The sequence below is a fragment of the Rhinolophus sinicus genome, chromosome X (assembly GCF_036562045.2).
Source record: "Rhinolophus sinicus isolate RSC01 chromosome X, ASM3656204v1, whole genome shotgun sequence".
NCBI classification, from domain to species: Eukaryota; Metazoa; Chordata; class Mammalia; order Chiroptera; family Rhinolophidae; genus Rhinolophus; species Rhinolophus sinicus.
The window spans coordinates 95,781,540-95,801,468 of NC_133768.1; the positions used below are offsets into that span (position 1 = coordinate 95,781,540).

Here is a 19,929-nt window from a genome sequence, read left to right on the forward strand (position 1 = left end):
CTGTGAGACGGATCCTTTCAGGGACTTTGCTTCACCTTTGTGCTCACACCTTATGTCTCCCTGTTTGGCCCCAGAAAGATGGCTGGCTAGTCAAAGACGGGTAAGACTCCCCATGGGGGGGGGGGCAACCCAAGCCAGACACAGCCATGTGGGGACCATCTGGGGAACTCGCAGGGTCGGTAGAGGTGGGCACAGCCCCCCACCTTCCCCCCACCTTCCCCCAGCTAAGGAGAGCCTCTGCCTCTGTGGCTGCATTCCTTCCCCCAACCTGCAGGGGAAGTGACTCAGTGATGTGCTCTCATGTATTCATATGCACAGAGGTTTTTTCCCTTGGTGAAGTACTTATCCTGGGACTTATGGTTTCAGCTGCCTACAGGCAAAGGTGATTGGCTTGAATCAGTTTCCTATTGTAATGTATGGATTCACAGATCTTGAGATTGACAAGCTTTACTTCTTTTACTTCCACACCTAATAAAAGCCATGCGTTGGCCGGATACGGGGCTCAGTCCTTGAAGCTGCAGTCCCTTGGCCCCGCTTGCACTCTACTCTCGTCTATTGTCTTTCTTAACCTTGTGCCGCCCTCCTCGCTCCCCACAACTCTTGTCATGTTGGACGGGACATGCAACTGTGCATGACCCACACAAAAGATTTCTATTTGGGCAAAGCATTTTCAGCAAAGAGAAATTTGTAGAGAGACAGTGGAACTTTCTGGGGTACCTTTAATTTCATAGGCAAGGCACTCTAACCCAAAGTTTCTGAATTGAGATGATGGATTGGGTATGTGTTGGGATGGGGTTTGGGGCCAGGATTGAGATCCACCCAAAAGGTGGGCAGGGAGGTAGGTTTCAAGGCCCTGGTTGGCACCTGGAGGGATTTCCTTATACTGAATATACTAACCAGGTGAGAAGGAGGAAAAGCATTGCATGCTCACCATATACCAGGGCTTACAAAAAAGACCCAATGCATTTTTATTTGAGCATTTATTTTTTTCCAAAGAAATCCATGCAAAGAGAGAGAGAGAGAGAGAGAGAGAGAGAGAGAGAGAGAGAGAGAGAGAGAGAGAGAGAGAGAGAGAGAGAGAGAGAGAGAGAGAGAGAGAGAGAGAGAGTAACTATGTTCTAGCAGCCAAACCTAGGAAAATAATTTGGCACGACTTGATTTTTTTTTCTTTGCAAAAGGACAATCTATACTACCACTAAAATTTACCTTCCTCCTAAAGATACCACTTGATTTCGAAAACATAACACATGGTTAGTCTTCTACTTAATGGCTGGAGGAGGCGTATAAGATAAAAAAAATAGAAAAAATAAGAAGGTGGTTCCCTTTATCGAGGAAGACCACAGGGTGCTGGAGGGCAGCACAGGTGCTGTGAACTGGGAAGTCAGTGCACCAGGAAGAAAAAGCACACCACGTAGATGGCCAAGCTGGTCAGAACCTTCAGGGGGGAATGGCCATTCCCCAGGTTGTGAGAGGCAGCTATCTCATTGTCCTTCTGGTTCACATGGTGCTTGCTTCCAGGAGCATCATCCACATCCAGATCATAAGCCAGTTCTGCCAAAAGCAAAGATAAAGAATTTTAAATACAGGATTACCAACAGCATCAGGTGGACATTAGTTGTGGTGCAAGCACTTGTCTGGACTGCTGGGATGGCCAAGCTTTTATTTCTTCCTTTTGTGGAAAGGAAAGCTGCCAGGAGATGGCTAGAGGTGCTCCTTCCAGAGATCATACCAATGGGGAGTAAGCCAGCTGCTTTCCTTTCCACTGTGGTTCCACCCATACCACAGGGAGCACATTGGCCCTTTGCAACATCTCCTCCATGGAAAAGCTCTGCTTGAAGGTCATTTTCCCCAGATCTCACTGGTATCAAAATGTAAGGTATGGTGTGGGTGACTCCACGTGTCTGCTTGTGTGTGTGTAGATGTGTGTGTGCGTCTGAGTGTGTGTTGATGGGGGAGGGGATGTTGTGTACTCCCAGAGCACCTTTCCTGGGCCCTTCACCCCATATCGCTCTCCTCCTGGGAACCTTGCTTTAGAGTGGAAGACAGGGTAGTTTGCCATTGAAAGGTGTTTTATTTTCCCCCAATATTTCTTATTTTATCCCCTCTTTCAAAAAATGCACAAAAAAGTAAAAATTAATTTAACGCATAGGATTTAAACTGCTACCAAACAAATTAGGACTAAGGAGAGGCTAATGGGTAAGGGTCTTCTTTCTTTGACTGCCTAGTTTATGATCTGTTCATGATTCTGAAAAGAAATTGTAATGTTGGGGTTGGCCTAATGAGAAAGTCTCTCAGAAGGCAAATCTAAGTAGATAGTGGTTTGTTAGGAAATTTAAGATGGTTGGCCCTGGTCCAGGGCTCAATTTCTTTCAGATTTGTTTTTCCAGATTTAGAGCTCAAATCTACTCCCTTGACTTTTCTAGACTCAGTCACCAATGTTTCTATTTCAATAGCTTGTGAAGGTGATGTGATGTGAACGACCTCACCAGCCAACTGTCCTGTAGCCAGTGGAGCCAGAAAGATCCCTTAGGGACACTGAGATGCATAGCAACAGGCACGGAGGAAATGACTGGGATTCTGCAGAGCCAAGGAAGGCAGAGGAAGGAAGAGCTCCTCTTACAGGGGATGAAACACTCAGTAAGTCACAAGAAGTGTGAGGACTCAGCTGGTCCAGGATGCATATAGAGCAGGGCCCAGGACCAGGGCTGCTCTAAGGCTGGCATTGGTTAGAGCAGGGAGCAAGGTCAAGGTGATCAAAGCTAGGGGGTCTGATTACACAGGCTGCAATACTATTTTCCAAAAGGGCTACTGCAGTTTATGATACCACCAGCAATGATGAGGGAGCCAAATTTACTGAGCCTCAATTGAAAAACGGTATTGTATTCAGTGTACCATATCTTAACGTTTCTTTAATTTGCATGTATTTGATTACTAGTACAGATCAACTTTTTGTGTTTTAGTTTACTAATTGTATTTCTCAATGCATAACAGTTCATATCCTTTGCTTTTCTATCTAATGGGTATTGATATTTTTCATGTTAATTTGACCATATATATTTTATTGAATCCTTTGCCTAGCTTATTCAATATAAATATTTTCAATTGTGTTATTAATTATAGTTATTTTTCATTGCTGTATAAAGAAATTATGTCATAACTTTTAATATATATGAATCTGACTACATTTTGCTCTTCTAAAGCTGAGACATTTTTTCTTCTTGAGTGACAGTAAGCATTCAAATGAAAATTTCCAGGGAACCTTCTTACCCAGGGAAAAGCTACTCAGCAGAATGTAATCTAGAGTCTCTCTCCCACAAAAATAAATACATACAAAGAAAATAAAAAGAGAAAAAGAACAAAGAGCAACGCTCTGCTTGGAAATCAGACCTCTTTCTCTGAAAGGTGAACTATGCAGAGCGCACAGAGAAGGCCGAGGTCAGCTGTCAGTCGGCAAGGATAACACAGGCTTAGGTCACGATCGAATTTCACCAAAGTTGAGAACACATATGGCTGTATCTGTTGAAAGCCCAGCCTTGAGTCTCACAGCAACTTCTGAACTTAAATGAAGAGGCATATTTTTAGGATTGACCTGAATGAGTGCACTCAGCATCGCTTTCAGATTCCTTTTCTGGATATTCCCCTTGTCCAACATCAAGATGAAACAACATCTATTAATGTTACCACTCAGTACCTACACTATTTATCTTGCTCTTCAAATAATCTGTGAACACTAAACAGTTTTGTGTACTATAGCAGTTATGGTAAACCCAGAAGTTATGTTAAATCCAGTAGTTTCCAATCCTTTTTTTGCCACCAAAGACCCCTTTTGTTATTTTTATCTCTTGGATTCTGTATTTTGAAATAATAAAAATGGCTACCAATTATTGAGTCTTCATTGTGAGCCAGGCACTCTGCTAAGCTATTTGTTATTTCATTTAATTTAACCTTCTCAACAATGTTATGAGGTACGTATTATAATTCCCATTTTACAGATGAGGGAGCTCTAGCTCAGGTTACTTTTTTTGCCCCTGCTGATATAGCGGGTAAGTCACAGAGGTGTTGCTTGAATGCAGGCTGGATTCTGAACCTCCTATGAAACTATACCAGCTCATGAAAAATTCTGTAGAACAAATAGACTACATTGATTAAGTAGTAATGGATTCTTAAAAAAAAAAAAAAAAAAAAAAAAGAGAGGCACAAAAAAACAAAAATAAACCCACCAAAAAACACCAAAAAACAAACAAAAAAAAAAAAGCAAAGCACAAAATTCGATTAGTGAAATACATACTACCAAAGAGAACATCTAAAAAGCATGCAAAAAATCAGTGTTTCTACATAAAACTAATCACATACTTGATTAAGTAGCCTTATTAAGGTTAGTGAAATACTGAAAAGAGCACTGGGTTTGGGGACTCAGAATGGGTATTACATTAGTTCCATTTCCCTGAAGAAATCAGTAATGATGGCCAGGGCCATTAGACACTCCAGGCACAAAGTCTTTTACCTTCAAAGGGTCCCCAGGAATGTTCAGAATAATAACTTCCTGTGCATCCCAAGCTGTGGCTACAGGTTTCCTGAGGTTCCCCATCCAGCAGCAGCAAACGTTTTCACCCAACCCCATAGCCAGGCCCCTGGGGCTTATATTGACGAGCATCCCGGCAAAAACACAGTCTGGGCCTGGGCCACCATCATGGAAATTAGAGATGAAGGGGACAGTTTCGCAGGAGAAGGGAGCATTTATGGGATATAGAGGAAATACGGTTTTGGTCAAAGATAAATATGGACACTCCTGAAGAGGGGAAATCTAATCTAATTTAATTCAACAAACTTAATGGTAGCCTACTATGTCCCAAGCATTAAGCTAGAAGGTTGGAGAAAGACTTAGTGTTTGCCTTCAACACTAAGGAATCCCACACTCTAGCACTCTAGCAAGGGAAACACACCAACAGACAAACCAACTAGATACTTGACAGAAAGTAGAAAGGGCTCAGATAAAGGCACAAGCAAAACACCATGGGGATAGAAGGGAGACATAAAAATTCCAAATAGAAGGATATAGCAAGACTTTTTGCAACAATTGGGCTATAATCTACACGGTGAAGGATGGGTGGAACTACAGAAGGGCTGATGAAATGGTTATTCATATTAGGCAGAGGGTTCAGCTTGAGCAAAATCACCAATATCAGGAATTGTAGGTAGGGTACACTCAGTGGGAACAAGTAGCTTCTATGGTAGGAGGGAGCATAGCATGTACATTGCTGTGAGGTAGGGGTGTGTGTGTGTGTGTGTTGTGTGCATCAGCCATATCATGGCAGATTAGGAATGCTAAGACCTTATTGTGGGCAATAAGGAGCCATTGAAGGTTTTTAAGTAAGGAAACCACATAATCTGATTTGTGTTGTTTATAGAGATCATTGTTAACAGTTTGGAAGACAGCCTTAAGTGGGAGAGACTTGTCAGACATCTTGTCTTGGAAAAAAGAAGCCTATGGGAACAGTATCTGGGGTTCAGCCAGTAGCAAATATAAAATTTTTAAAAAACCTACAAAGAAGCTAAATCTATATCAAACCAAACCTTTCTCAGTTTGCTACAAACCAGATGTACTATGGGAATCACCACAAACCATTTTCTTTTAAATCATTCATATTTAATGTTTATCAGTGATTTTCCAGAACATATCTTTGTTGTATTAGGTACATATTGTAAAATGCACGTAAATTGTTTCTATCTTGCAATTGATTGTCAGTGAGAACCTTTTGGGCTAGCAAGGAGATTTTCATGCTAAATCCAAAAATCTGTTTCTGTTTGTAATCAGTTTAACTACACCCAGAGGGTAGACCCAAGAATGTGTACTAATTACACACTCAGCCAGCCCTGACTCTCATTTTGTCCTCATGTCCTCTGTGTTGCAGATTAGATAAACCTTTTAAAATAATCATCAGTCATTAAGGTCTGCAAGTTGTGAACATTTTTCTGCTTTTTCCGTTGGGCAAGGCACTCAGTGGGGAGCCCTCCACCCTTATTCAGTCTTCTGGTACAGTTCCTAAAGTGGCTGTACCATCCTGCAAGGCTGGAGCTCTGGGTGACAGGCCTGGCTCAGCCCCTGACTTACTATGTCACCTCTGGCAAGTCATTTCCCTCTCCTCTGGACCTCTGTCACCCCATCTGCTAAATCAGGATGTTGGACTGCATGGACTCTAAATTTCCTTCTAGTTTTATTTATCTCTGATTCTAAGGCTCTTGGGGTCTGGTGACGGACACAGTTTGCTGCAGGCTGATCATTTCTCTGCCCAAGGTGGCTGCCCCCAGCAGAGCTTCCATCAACAAGTAAGTTCAATCAGTTGCTTCTCTTGGGATGTGAGTTTTTCTGGTGATCTTCATCAGTTACCAAACTCTGAATCCTTTCTTCTTCAGCTGTTCCAATTTTGGATAAGAGGCCCTGGCAATAAATAAATCCACACTGGACTGTTTTTGTTTTCTTTAAAACGTGGCCTAATAACTTCCACTAAAGCCAGTACACACAAAGCTTTGGGAGAGATGTGGCTGGACCTGGGGTACATCAAACAGGCATGCACAGGCAGCCAAGGAAGATCTGTCAGCCAGTAAGACAAGCCTTTGGGCCCTTACAAAGCCACTGGGGTCTTGAGCATATAATAGGAAGCAAATGCTTGTGCTCTCTGATGGCATCAAGGAGGGCAACGCATTGCTCTAGGGGCCTCACCCTCACCAGCAGGCAGACTTCACAGGGCAACCTGAAAGAAGAGCTGCTATCAAAATACCAGGGGAGAGAATGCTGCTGTTGAGCCAAACATAGGGTTTCTTCCTTGCCAAGCTTGCACCAGCAGATGGCTTCAATCTGGCCCTAATATAGCAACAGAGCAATACCACTATTCCTGTGTTTTGCATTTGCTGTGTACAGTTTGCCCCCAAGACATGAATATGCGAAACCTTCAGTACACTGCTTGGCAGACCCCAGAGGCTGAAACTGGGGAAATCTCTGGAGAGATCATGTTCATTGCACTGCTGCTCACTCTGCTGCCCAGTCCCACAGAAGCCCTTGGGCTCTGCCTTTCACTTCTGAATCACAAACAGATCTTGGTTTCTTTGCCCTCCCCTCAACACAATCCCCTCTCCTGCCACATCAGCTCCCTCACCCCCGCCTTTGTGAACTTTCAGGTGTGAAATGACTACTTGGACTTGAAAGAAGACGAAAGTGACTTTACTAATGAACCTTGGGTCTCTGGGAGTTTAGATTTTCTTCTTCACAGATCAGACAGGGGGAACTGGCACACTTGAGGCCTCTGGATTTTAATTGGTCTAATGGGACTCCTTTTAGAATGGGCTCATTCTACAATGCGCCTTCTTGACAAACAAGTGAGCTGCCAATTTTGCCTACTAAATGATGTAAATCCTGGAAATAATTCAATGGCCTCTCCTGGAAGAGGGCTGGGGCAGTGAGATGCCCAGTTCATTGCTTACAGCTAATTCCATTCTGCAAACATCCTTCAGTTCCAGCTATGGAATGTTGAAAGAGTACAATGGATTTTCCCATTACTATAGGCATGACCTCTCTTATTATAGGCCTCTGCTTCTCAGTCTGGGCTATATGTATCTTCAGGTTACACTGCAATGGACTGTGGGTACACAAAGCTATAGCATGCTTCTTCCTAGGGATTTTGGGGCTGGGGGAGCACACCAATTTAGTAAAACATGCAAAGCCGTATGATGGAGGAGAAATGTACTATTTGCAAACTCATTTAAGATTTCATAAAATATTTTACGTCTACTAGGACCTTCAGGTTATATCCTAGATCCTTAGGAGCAGGCGTTCACTCTTACTCTTTACTGATACATGGGGTACTTAGGAGGTGGGAAGGTCTTAAAAGCACTGTTAGGCAATGTGGGTCACTGGGCTTTGTAAACTACCAAACTGGATGCTCTCACAAATTCCTTATTAATGACTTAAGGTAGCCTTTTCTATGACACCTTCCTTGCCTAGAGGGGAACACCACAGTAAATTCCCTTAACTGGGGCTCAGACTGCTTATTTTTCTAATACAAAATTATTTCCAGGGGTTCAACCACTAGCTATGCTTCACTATTGCATTCAGCCATTAAGAAAGGAACAAACAAAAATATCACTTAATCCCTTTGAAAATCATTTTACTGTAGAATCATATTAGAATATGGACCACTATTATACTTACTTAGGTACATCACGAGTAAAGTCATATTCCTAGAAACAGAATAACTCCATCCTGGAAACCCTGACAGTGATGAGTGGTGGTGTAGGTGCTAGTCTTTCTCCCTCAGCCCCAGGATTAATACCACCTTCCACAGGAGTGCCATTAACTATTACTCTCATGTCTACAGATCCTTCTCATATGAAGATGCCTAACAGCTCCACAGGAATCACAGCTCATCAAAGCCTTTCCTTCCCACAGGAGAGGTTACCTCATTCCCATGGGAAGCAATGGGCTTGAGAGTCGGTGGAATAGGAGGAACTGGTGACAGACACACTGTTCAGCTAGGGTCAGGGAAGAAGATGAAGAGAACAGGCTTAGAGAAGGCAAAGGAAGAGAACATTTTCTATAGGGGAGGGTTAGCATGGTCAAATGTTATAGATGTCACAAAAAGTAAGAACTGAGAAGAAGCTACTGAAAATGTCAATAAGAAGGTTATGGGAGCCTTTTGTGAGAAGTTTCAGGAGGGTGTTTGGATCAAAACCAGATAGTACTGATTTGAGGAGAGAGAGGAGGGAGCTAATGTGGATTCACTGAATACTGATTAGTCTTTGGAGAAGTTTGAGAGTGAGTGAAATGAAGCACTGTCACCCTGACTGTGCCTGAAGTATTGTGGCATTGCTACCAGTGCCACAAAACCTCACTAGTCTGTACAACCAAACTTTGTTAGAAGGTGCCTCCAGTGTTCTAACCTAAGATGGACTTTGGAAATGCTATTTCTTATCTTTGATGCATGAACAACTTGTACTAGACACTCAGATACTTTTACACCAATGTTTATAGTATATTATTCATAATAGCCAAAAGGTGAAAGCAACCCAAGTGTCCATCAATGGATGAATGCACGAACAAAATGTGGTATATACATGCAATTAATACCATTAATCCCCAAAAAGGAATGAAGTACTAACACATGCAACAAGGTGCATGAACCTTGAAACCATGATGCTAACTGAAAGAAGCCAGCCACAAAATACCACATGGTATATGATTCCTTTACATGAAATATAAATAGGCAAATTATGGAAATGTTGGTAATGGTTATATAACACCATGAATGCAATTATGCCACTGAATTGTGCACTCAATTTCTAAAATAGCAAATTTTATGTTATACATATTTCAACATGATTAAAAAAATCTATAGAAACCAAAAGAAAATGTAATCTGGGGCACACCTCAGTTCTTAAGGAGAGTGCAATGCTACTCTGGTATTTTAATTTGTAGAGGGGTATGTGTGCATATACCTGATACCAAAGCTCCACCCCCAAGTTGTACTCTTTGGGTGCTTTGGAAGTCAAGTTAATTCTTTTGTACATTTAAGCACTACCCTAGAATGGCAGATGTGGCTCCTCAATTGGGAATGGAGAACATGGGCAATTTTTGTCAAGGATTTTTATCTGAGGTCAACTATTTAAAGAGAAAATTTTATACAACCTCAGGAAACATATAGTTACTTTTGTGACTTACACAAATGATGCTAAGCTGAAACTGTGTTAAAAAAATTGATCAAAGAATACACTGTCCTCGTTACTTAAAAAAAATTAATGGTTTAGATTCATAGAGCTCTGTTTATAATATAAATTTCAGGCATGATGCAGCTACAGATGTACGTATCATTGGACTTTGAGGATACAGAAGGAAAACACAAAATGTCACCTGTAGCCAAATCCAATTGCTGGTAAGGGGTCAGGAGAGTGAGGGAGTGGCCTTAGAGACCCTCAGAGCCCAGGCTCCAAGATGCGCAATGAAAAGTTCTTTGATAGAATTTGAGGCAAGAGTTTATATATATTTGGATGGAAAAACCCAAAGTCTGGTAACCTTGCCTTTTTAATCAGCCATGGTGGATCTTACAAAAAAAATGTACCTAAGAACTAAAATGCTTACAATGTCCTGGTAATGACCAGCAGCAAGGAAAATCACTAGTACAACAGCCAATCGGTCAAAATGGCTATGTCCTTGAAAACATGCAGCCTTGGTGTGGGAACATTGCAGGCCAGAAATCAACAGCAGGGAGGTATCCTCATAAATGAAAGACGAAAGATCTCCCTAAGTTGTTCCATCTGAATTTGTTCCTTAAAAACTCTCTAATTGTGAAATGCCTCCCTCATCATCAATAAGATTTGGGGAATTAAGACTATTTCCCCCTCAATTTACTTGGAAGAACACATTGTCATCCTGGTCCATCTTCCTACCTTCCCATCTTCAGATCTGGACTGTTGGTAAGTCCCCACTCTCACATTCACATAGGCACCATCTCCTCTGTTTTTGGATGCCAGCCATTTCTCGTCTTTCCTTCAGCCTTTCCTATCCCACTTCTGCCATAGTCCTCAATGCCTCAGCTAGACAAGATACTCATTCCTCTCCAATGGTCCACTGCTGTCCAGGAGAAGAAATGTTCTATTCTGTGACAGCAGGAACAAGACAACCCTCTTCCTAAATCACATGTTGACATTTCTATCTTCTTCAGAATCCTTTGATGGCTCTCTACTATATGTGAGATAAAGTCCTAATTCCTTAACATCGCATTCACAAGCTTCTCCATTTCATCTTGTCTTGCTTTCCAGTTTCAACTGCTCATATATTTCTCCAAGTGCCATATATTGTAGTCATACCATCCCGTTCATCATTTGCTGATAATGGCAAGTACTTTTAAGTTCTCATGTTTTTCTTCATGCTGTTCCCTTGGCCTTTGATCTCTCTGTTTCTCTGTCTCTCCTCATCTTACATAATACCTCTTTACTTTTTCTAGGAAACCTTCCCTCAGACAAAATTAACACCCCCCTCTCTGACTATTTATTAGATTGTACTTTTATTATAGCACTAATTTCAATCTGCCTCAAAGTTGAGTTAGTCATTGCTATGTTCCTCTCCTCAACTCGACTACCAGGCCATCAAAGTAAGAAATGAGTCTTATTCCTCTCTGTAGCTCCCACGCAGTACTTGTTTGGCTAGCACAGACACTTAAATACATGCTTGTTGACTGACTGAATGAATGCATGAATCAATGATTGCATGAATGAACACATATCCCCAGTCTACTGAGAGTGTGCAGGTGAACGGCTACCTCTTTAGCAGACACCCTTCCCAAGGAGTCTATCCTCATTAACTGATGATTACCTTAGATGAAAGAGTCCTGCTGAGCTATGATGAAGACAAGACAACGACAGGGCCAATGGTGAGGTGGCTCAGGAAGCAAATGGCAGGGCTCAAACCCTGACCTTTAGATTCCAAAGCCCTTCTGACAATAACCATTTCTCATTACCCACAGCATCAGTTCACTGCACTCATTGTGGATGGAATCTACAAAGGTTATTTTTTAATTTACTTTTGCTGACTGGAACTTTAGGCCTTGCTATGGAAGGAGCTGACACATGCTAGCATTCTGTGTGCCATGCTGGGCAGGAAACAGGTTTTCTGGGGAGCAGGTTCCATTTATTTCTCACTTTGAACCTTCATGATTGGGTTCCCCCTACCTTGGACCCCTGCCTTTGCCTCACAATCTACCCATCCCTGGGCCACACATTGCCCTTTCCATCACCATTGATTCCCAAGTGCAGGGGCTGCTGGTGATTGAAATTTCAGTGCCTGTCTCTATGCCATCAAATTCGTTAATGAAGTCCCTTGCTTGGCTATAATAGTACAAAGCAATAAGGCTTCAATCCCTGCAGTAACATATGCCAGCACCCTGTTCCCCTTGCAGAGGTCCATGGGATGATTGCCAGGAAAATACAATTATGTGCTGGCACAGGAATAAATACAATTCCTTAACCTAAAAGTTCTGTGTTTTCATTCCCCCCCCCTTTTCCATTTCTCTATTCACTTCTTTTTCTCTTTCCAGTGCTCTTTAAACTCATTTCCTGTGTCCAATTATTCTCTTGTGTCTAGTCATTGCTGTACTAAACATTCTCTCGTCTCCACAGGGTTCTTTTCCATATCCTTAGGCAAAGGGCAAGGCTGGAATCCTTCACCAGATTTTAAATCTTAAAAATGCTTCCGTTCCTCCCTCCATTTTGCTTTAAACTACTAACCCAGGCTCCATTTATTTTAGAAGGGGTTCTAGTATCTCCTTCCATAATCTTCCATCAGTATTTCCATTCCCTTACTGTTTACCTCTCAGCACCATTTCTGTTTCTCAGGTCAGATTCCCTCACTTGCCTCTCTAGCTCCACAGACATCTTTTGCTGGCATTGCCCTATCTCCTGCACCTGCTGATGCCCCCTTTGTTCAATTCCCTTTCTCTCTTTCACTAACTCAGATTTTCCTTGCTCCATAGCCATGCCATTTTAGTTATTGCTGTTTGATGGCCTGTCTTCCTCCTAAGAGGAAATTATATGTACTTAAAAGAAAATTTAAAAGTTTCTAATAATTAGGACAATCTGAAAATTGTGTAGGCTGCCCCTGGGCAGTGAGACCATTCTCCAGAGGTGATCCATGAGAGCTTGGACAGCCATTTGGTAGAGATATAGGTGAAGGGATTCAAACATAGAATAAGAGTGAAGGTAAATAGCTTCTGGTGACCCTTCCAACCCTGAGATTCTAGGATTTCATTCAAGTCTTTAGAGGTCTAATGGCAGGGATGAAGGGTTATGGAAAAGGGTTCAAGTGATCTTTGCATTCCTCCCTTTGACACAGACACTGTCTGGAGAGGAATCTAAAGAGACTACTTTGGATACTCTCTCAAAGAAAGGGATCAGTGTCTTTTGTGGACCACGACCAGCTAAGAGAGGAGGGCTTCAAGTTAGCCAAGGAGTTATCAACCAAGACATAATCTTAAGTGAGTAACTACTGACTTGCCTAAGGTGGGGAGAAAGAACTTCATAATCTGTCCAGTGTGCTAAGTAGGGGCTAAGTCTCAAAAATCATGTGACTGTTTATTAGGCAGTATGAAATGTATATATAGTATGTATGCTCATACGAGACACTGCCTAAATACAAAGTGGAGCAACCAAAGCAGGATTTGTTTGCATCGAATTTTTTCCTACCAACAGGAAATAATTAGCAGTAATTCACAGGTGATAGGCATCTTGCTCAATTCAGCCACATAATGGTATCATTCAGGATACAGGTGGAAGAAAAAAAGAGGCATCAGATAGAGAAAATTCACTTGGTGAAAATGATTAGGACATAAGTTGGAAGGAACCAAGGAGAAGGCAACTGAGGAGAAAGAGCTGTATGATCCTCATACAAATAGCTCTGTGGGCATTAGAACAAAGTAAGTAAGTCCAAAGGGAGGCCAGGAAAGGTACAAAAAAATGCCATATGGCCCAAACCCATGGCTATAAAGAGGTAAAAAAGGAAAATTCTACTACAAAGAGTGGCAGCCAGATCACTAAGGAGGAGTATAAAAACCAGCAGGAAGATATTGAACAAAAAAGGAAAGAAGATGCAATTGGCAAGAAATGAACAGTTTCATTAAGTAGGGTCAAGACCAGCCCTGGTTCCTTCTAACAAAGAAGGGGCAGGAGTTTTCCATATTGTTTTTACCTGTCTACAGAATAGATCAAACATGCCCGTTAACCAGGAAAAATCTATCTTGTTATTGGTCAAGTCAAACTAAGAAGGGAAATGGTTAAGAAGAACAAGACATCACACTATAAGCATAATAGAGTTATCAGCAAATAATGATGATTGGCATCAATGGACAGATCTTTCAGACATAAAATCAACAAGGAAACAGCGGCCTTAAATGACACACTAATCCAGATAGATTCAATTGATATTTTTAGAACATTTCACCTCAAAGCAGCAGAATATACATTCTTTTCAAGTGCACATGGAACATTTTCCAAGATAGACCACATGTTAGGCCACAAAACAAGTCTTAATAAATTTAAGACGATTGAAATCATACCAAACATCTTCGTCGACCACAATGGTATGAAACTAGAAATCAATTACAAGAAAAAAAACCCTGAAAAACATGGAGGCTAAATAGCATGCTACTAAACAATGAATGGATTAACAATAAGATCAAGGAAGAAATCAAAAGATACCTTGAGAGAAATGAAAATAAAAATACAACAACCCAAAATCTATGGGACATAGCAAAAGTAGTCCTAAGAAGGAAATACATAAGAATACTGGCCTACTTCAAGAAACAAGAAAAATCTCAAATAAACAATCTAACCTTACACTTAAAGGAACTGGAAAAAGAATAGCAAACAATGCCCAAAGTGAGTAGAAGGAAAGAAATAATACAGATCAGAGTGGAACAAAATGAAATAGAGTCTAAGAAAACAATACAAAAGATCAATGAAACCAAGAGTTGGTTCTTTGAAAAGATAAACAAAATTGACAAACCTTTAACCAGACTCATCAAGATTAAAAGAGAGAGGGCCGGCCCGGTGTCTCAGGCGGTTGGAGCTCCGTGCCCCTAACGCCAAGAGCTGCCGGTTTGATTCCCACATGGGTCAGTGCCAGATGGCTCAGTTGGTTGGAGCGCGGGCTCTTGGGCACAAGGTTGCCGTTTTGACTCATCGACTCCCGCAGGCGATGGTGGGCTCCACACCCTGAAACTAAGATTGAACACAGCACCTTGAGCTAAGCTGCCGCTGAGCTCCCAGATGGCTCAGTTGGTTGGAGCGTGGGCTCTCAACCACAAGTTTGCCGGTTAACAACGGCAACTCGACCTGGAGCTGAGCTGCACCCTCCACAGCTAAGATTGAAAGGACAACAACTTGACTTGGAAAAAAGTCCTGGAAGTACACACTGTTCCCCAATGAAGTCCTGTTCCCATTCTCCCCCACCCCAAGAAAAAGAAAAGAAAAGAAAAGAAAAAAGAGAGAGGACCTAAATAAATAGAATCAGAAAAGAAAGAGTAGTGACAACAGACATCACAGAAATACCAAAAATTATTAGAAAATACTATGAGCAATTACATGCCAACAAATTGGACAATCTGGAGAAATGGGTAAATTCCTAGAAGCATACAATCTTCCAAGACTGAACAAGAGGAAACTGAAAATCTGAACTGATAAATTACTACTAACAAAATTGATCAGTAACAAAAAAACTCCCAAGAAACAAAAGTCTTGGATCAGATGGCTTCACAGGTGAATTTTATCAAACATTCAAAGAACAATTAACACTTATTCTTCTCAAACTATTCCAAAAAATTCAAGAGGAGGGAAGACTCCCAAGCTCAATTTATAAGGCCACCATTACCCTGATTCCAAAAACAGACAAAGACATTACAAAAAAAAAAAAAAAATATATAGACCCATGTCTCTGATAAACATAGATGCAAAATCCTCAACAAAATATCAGCAAACTGAATTCAACGATACATTAAAAAGATCATACATCATGATCAAGTGGGATTTATTCCTGGGATGCAAGGTTGGTTCAGCATCTGCAAATCAATTAATGTGATACACCACAGAAACAAAGTGAAAGACAAAAATCATATGATCACATAAATAGATGCAGAAAACGCATTTGGCAAACTCCAGCATCCATTTATGATAAAGATTCTCAATAAAGTGGGAACAGAGGGACCATGTCTCAACATAATAAATGTCATATATGAAAAACCCACAGCTAACATCACACTCAAAGGGGGAAAACTAAAAAACGTTATCCTTAAAATAAGGAATAAGACAAAGATGTCCACTGTAACCACTTCTATTCTACATAATATTGGAAGTCCTAGCCACAGCAATCAGACACAAAAAAAGAAATAAAAGGCATTCGAGTTGTAAAGGAAGAAGTAAAACTGTCATTATTTGTAGATGACATGGTATTATATATAAAGAACCCCAACGATTCCACCAAAATCTATTAGATCTGATAAATGAATTTAGTAAAGTAGCAGGATATAAAATTAACATTCAGAAATTGATTGCATTTTTATACACCAATAATGAAATATCAGAAAGAAAATAAGAAAATAATTCCATTTATAAATACATCAAAAACAAACAAACAAAAAACAACAACAAAAACAATAAAATACCCAGGAATAAATTTAATCAAGAAGGTAAAAGACCTGCACCTGGAAAATTATGACTTTAAAGAAAGAAGTTGAGGATACCAATAAATGGAAACATATACCATGCTAATGAATAGGAAGAATTAACATCAGTAAAATGTCCATACTGCCCAAAACAATCTATAGATTCAATGCAATCCCTATCAAATTTTACACAGAACTGGAACAAATAATCCTAAAATGTATACATAACCACAAAAGACCACAAATAGCCAGAGCAATCTTGAGAAAGAAGAAAAGAGTTGGAAGTATCACATTATCTGAAATAAAACTATACTATAAGGCTATAGTAATCAAAACAGCATAGTACTGGGGGAGAACTGGGGGAGATCCAAGATGGCAGAGAAGATAACCACTGTGCTTGCCTCCTCCCATGAATACATTAAAATTACAACAAAATTATAGAAAAATCAACCTGGAGAACCATCTGCAGTCTAGGTGAACAGGAGTTTTATAACTAAGGATATAAAGATGAAGCCACGTTGAGGCTGGTAGGAGGGGCGGAGATGTGGACTGGGCTGGCCCCAAACATCCATGTGGCACTTGAGAATTGCGAGAGATATATCAGCTGTGGAGGTTCTCCCTGGAGGAACAAGGGATCCCAGCCTCACACCAGGCTCACCAGCCTAGAGTACTGGTGCTGGGAAGAGGAGTCCTTACAACTGGCTGCAAAAAACAATGGGGATTCTGACTGTCCAGTGGGACAGGAGGCTACAGGAAACCCAGACATTCTCTTAAAAGGCCTGCTCACAGACTCACTCGCAGGCATTCACCCTGGGCTCCAATAGAAGGACAGTAACTTGGGGGATGTGAGAGATATGGGGAAAGACTGAGTTGTGTGGCTTCAGGGCAAGGAGTGGAGCGGCAGTTGCCATTTTCCCTGTAAGGGGTCCTTCTCTCAAGTAGCCGGAAGGCAGGTGCCATCTTTCCTGTGTTAAGCCCTCCCCCCATAGCCAAATCTGAATTGGTCTGGAAACCTCTACTTGCTCCACACTGATGACTCCCTGGCACCCCGCCCCACCCAACTTGCTGAACATTAGAGGCATTTTCTTGGCAAGCAGCCAGCCCCCACCCACATTGCATTCTTTCTTGGACAATTTTTTGGGGTTTGTGTGCTGCAGGTGGGAGGCAGCGAGTCTTGGTGTGCTCTGAGAAGTTTTCTGAGTATATCCAGGCTCAGCATGGACACCAAACCAGGAGTTACATTAATCTGGTGAACACAACTCATCCCACTCTGCTGACTCCCTGAAACCCCACTTCACCAATTTGTGTACCACATGAAGCTTTATCAGCAGAAGAACCTTATGGGAGCTGGCAGGGGCAACAGGTCTTGGGGTGTTCTGGCTTTTTGCAGAGCTACCCCATGCCCAGTACTGATGGCAGCCATCCTCGGTTCACAGAGTGGTCTCTCCCATACACCTTCAAGTTTAGCACAGGCAGCAACCAACTGTGGATTGCTTTGTAGTCCACAGTCAGTCACAGGCAGTGGGTGACCTGGACCTGCATTGGAACCCCTTCCAAGAGTCCCTAGAACCAACATACCTGGAGGTCGGCTTCAGAGCACAACAGAGCACCACCCAATTAGCTCCACAAGCATCACACACAAAGGGCGGTCTTAACAGGCACCAGAGCCCACTGGGGCAAATCCCGTTCAATGGGGTAAGCTCCCTGCACAGCAGCCCATAAACTGTGGACGGGGGCCAAACCCCACAGCCAATCAGCCTGAGGTTCAATCCTACCCACTGACATGTCAATCAAGACTCAACTATAACAGGAGGGTACACACAACCCACACAAGGGACACGCCTGGACCACCAAGAACAGGTGACCAGGGAGATTGTGTCAGGGCCCCACAGTGCACCTACTACATAAGGCCACCTAGCCCAAACTGGGAGGCATAGCAGATGTATGCAATACATAGAAACAAACACAGAGACGCAGCCAAAATGAGGAAATAAAGAATTACATCCCAACTGAAAGAACAGGAGAAAACTCCAGAAAAATAACTAATAGAAAATGGAGGCAGGAAACCTACCACATACAGAGTTTAAAACAATGGTTATAAGGATGCTCAAGGAACTTAGTGGAAATTTCAATAAAGAGATAGCAAGCATTATAAAGGACATAGAATCATTAAAAACAAAAACAAAAAACAGAAGTGAAGAATACAATAACTGAAATGAAGAATGCACTAGAAAGAATCACCAGCAGACTTGATGAAGCAGAGGATTGAATCAGCGATTTGGAACATAGGGTAGCAGAAAGCACCCAATCAGAACAGCAAAAAGAAAAAAGAATACAAAAAAAATGGGGAGAGTTTAAGAGACCTCTGGGACAACATCAAGTATAACAACATTCACATCATAAGGGTACCAGAAGGAGAAGAAAGAAATCAAGGGATTGAGAATCTATTTGAAGGAATAATGACTGAAAACTTTCCGAACCTGGTGAAGGAAGTGGACACACAAACCCAGGAAATGCATTGAGATCCAATCAAGATGAACCCAAACAGGCCTACACCAAGACACATTATAATTAAAACGGCAAAGGTTAAAGTCAAAGAGAGAATCCTCAATGCAGCAAGAGAAAGGCAACTAGTTACTTATAAGGGAGCTCCCATAAAATTTTCAGCTGATTTCTTTAGAAAATTGCAGGCCAATAGGCATTAGCATGAAATATTCAAAGTGATGAAAAGTAAGGACCTATAACCAAGAGTACCCTACCCCAAAAGGCTATCATTTAAAATCCAAGGACAGATAAAGAGCTTCCCAGGCAAGGAAAAGTTAAAGGAGTTCATCACAATCAAACCATTATTACAAGGAATTTTAGAGGGACTTCTTTAAGACAAAAAGAACAAACAAAAAAAGATTAAAAATATGCATAATAAAATGACAATAACATCATATTTATCAACAATTACTTTAATTGTAAAAGGATTAAACGCTCTAATCCAAAGATAGGGTGGCTGAATAGATAAAACAAGACCCTTACATATACTGCCCACAAGAGACTAACTTCAGATCAAAAGACGCAAACAGACTGAAAGTAAAAGGATGGAAAAAATATTTCATGAAAATTCAAATGAAAAAAACAAAATCTGGGGGAGCAATACTTATAGCAGACAAAATAGACTTTTAAACAAAGGTTATAACAACATACAAAGAAGGACCCAGTAATCCCATGTCTGGGTATTTATCCCAAGAAACCCAAAATGCTACTTTGTGGGGACGTGTGCATCCATATGTTCCCTGCAGCATTGTTTACAATGGCCAAGATGTGGAGGCAACCTGGGTGTCTGTTGAAGGAAGAATGGATAAAGAGGAGGTGGTACATATATACAATGGAATATTGCTCGGCTATGGGAGGGAATGGTTTCTTGCCATCTGAGGAGGCATGGATGGACCTGGAGGGTATTGTGGTGAGTGGAGTATGTCAGACAGAGAAAGAGAGATGCGATGTGATTTCACTTATATGTGGAATCTAAAGAACAAAATGAACAAACAAACAAAACAGAAACAAACTCATAGATACAGAGAACATTTTGATCATTGCCAGATGGGAGGGTGGTTGAGGGGGTGGGTGAAAAAGGGAAGGGATTAAGAAGTACAAATTGTTTGTTACAAAGGAGACACGGGGATGTAGGGTATAGCACAAGGAATATAGTCAATAACTACATATGGTGTCAGATGGGTAC

At 41.4% G+C, this 19,929-nt stretch overlaps 1 protein-coding gene across 1 annotated transcript in view; it reads right to left on the reverse strand.

Moving 5' to 3' along the window:
• Positions 1-965: 965 nt before the first annotated feature.
• The window catches only part of GPC3 (glypican 3), a 472,819-nt gene continuing 453,855 nt past the window's right edge, over positions 966-19,929 (reverse strand). Inside the window, exon 8 of the mRNA XM_019717458.2 lies at positions 966-1,551. Coding sequence (XP_019573017.1) covers positions 1,382-1,551 — 170 coding nt within the window. The 3' untranslated portion in view covers positions 966-1,381. The remainder of the gene's footprint in view (positions 1,552-19,929) is intronic.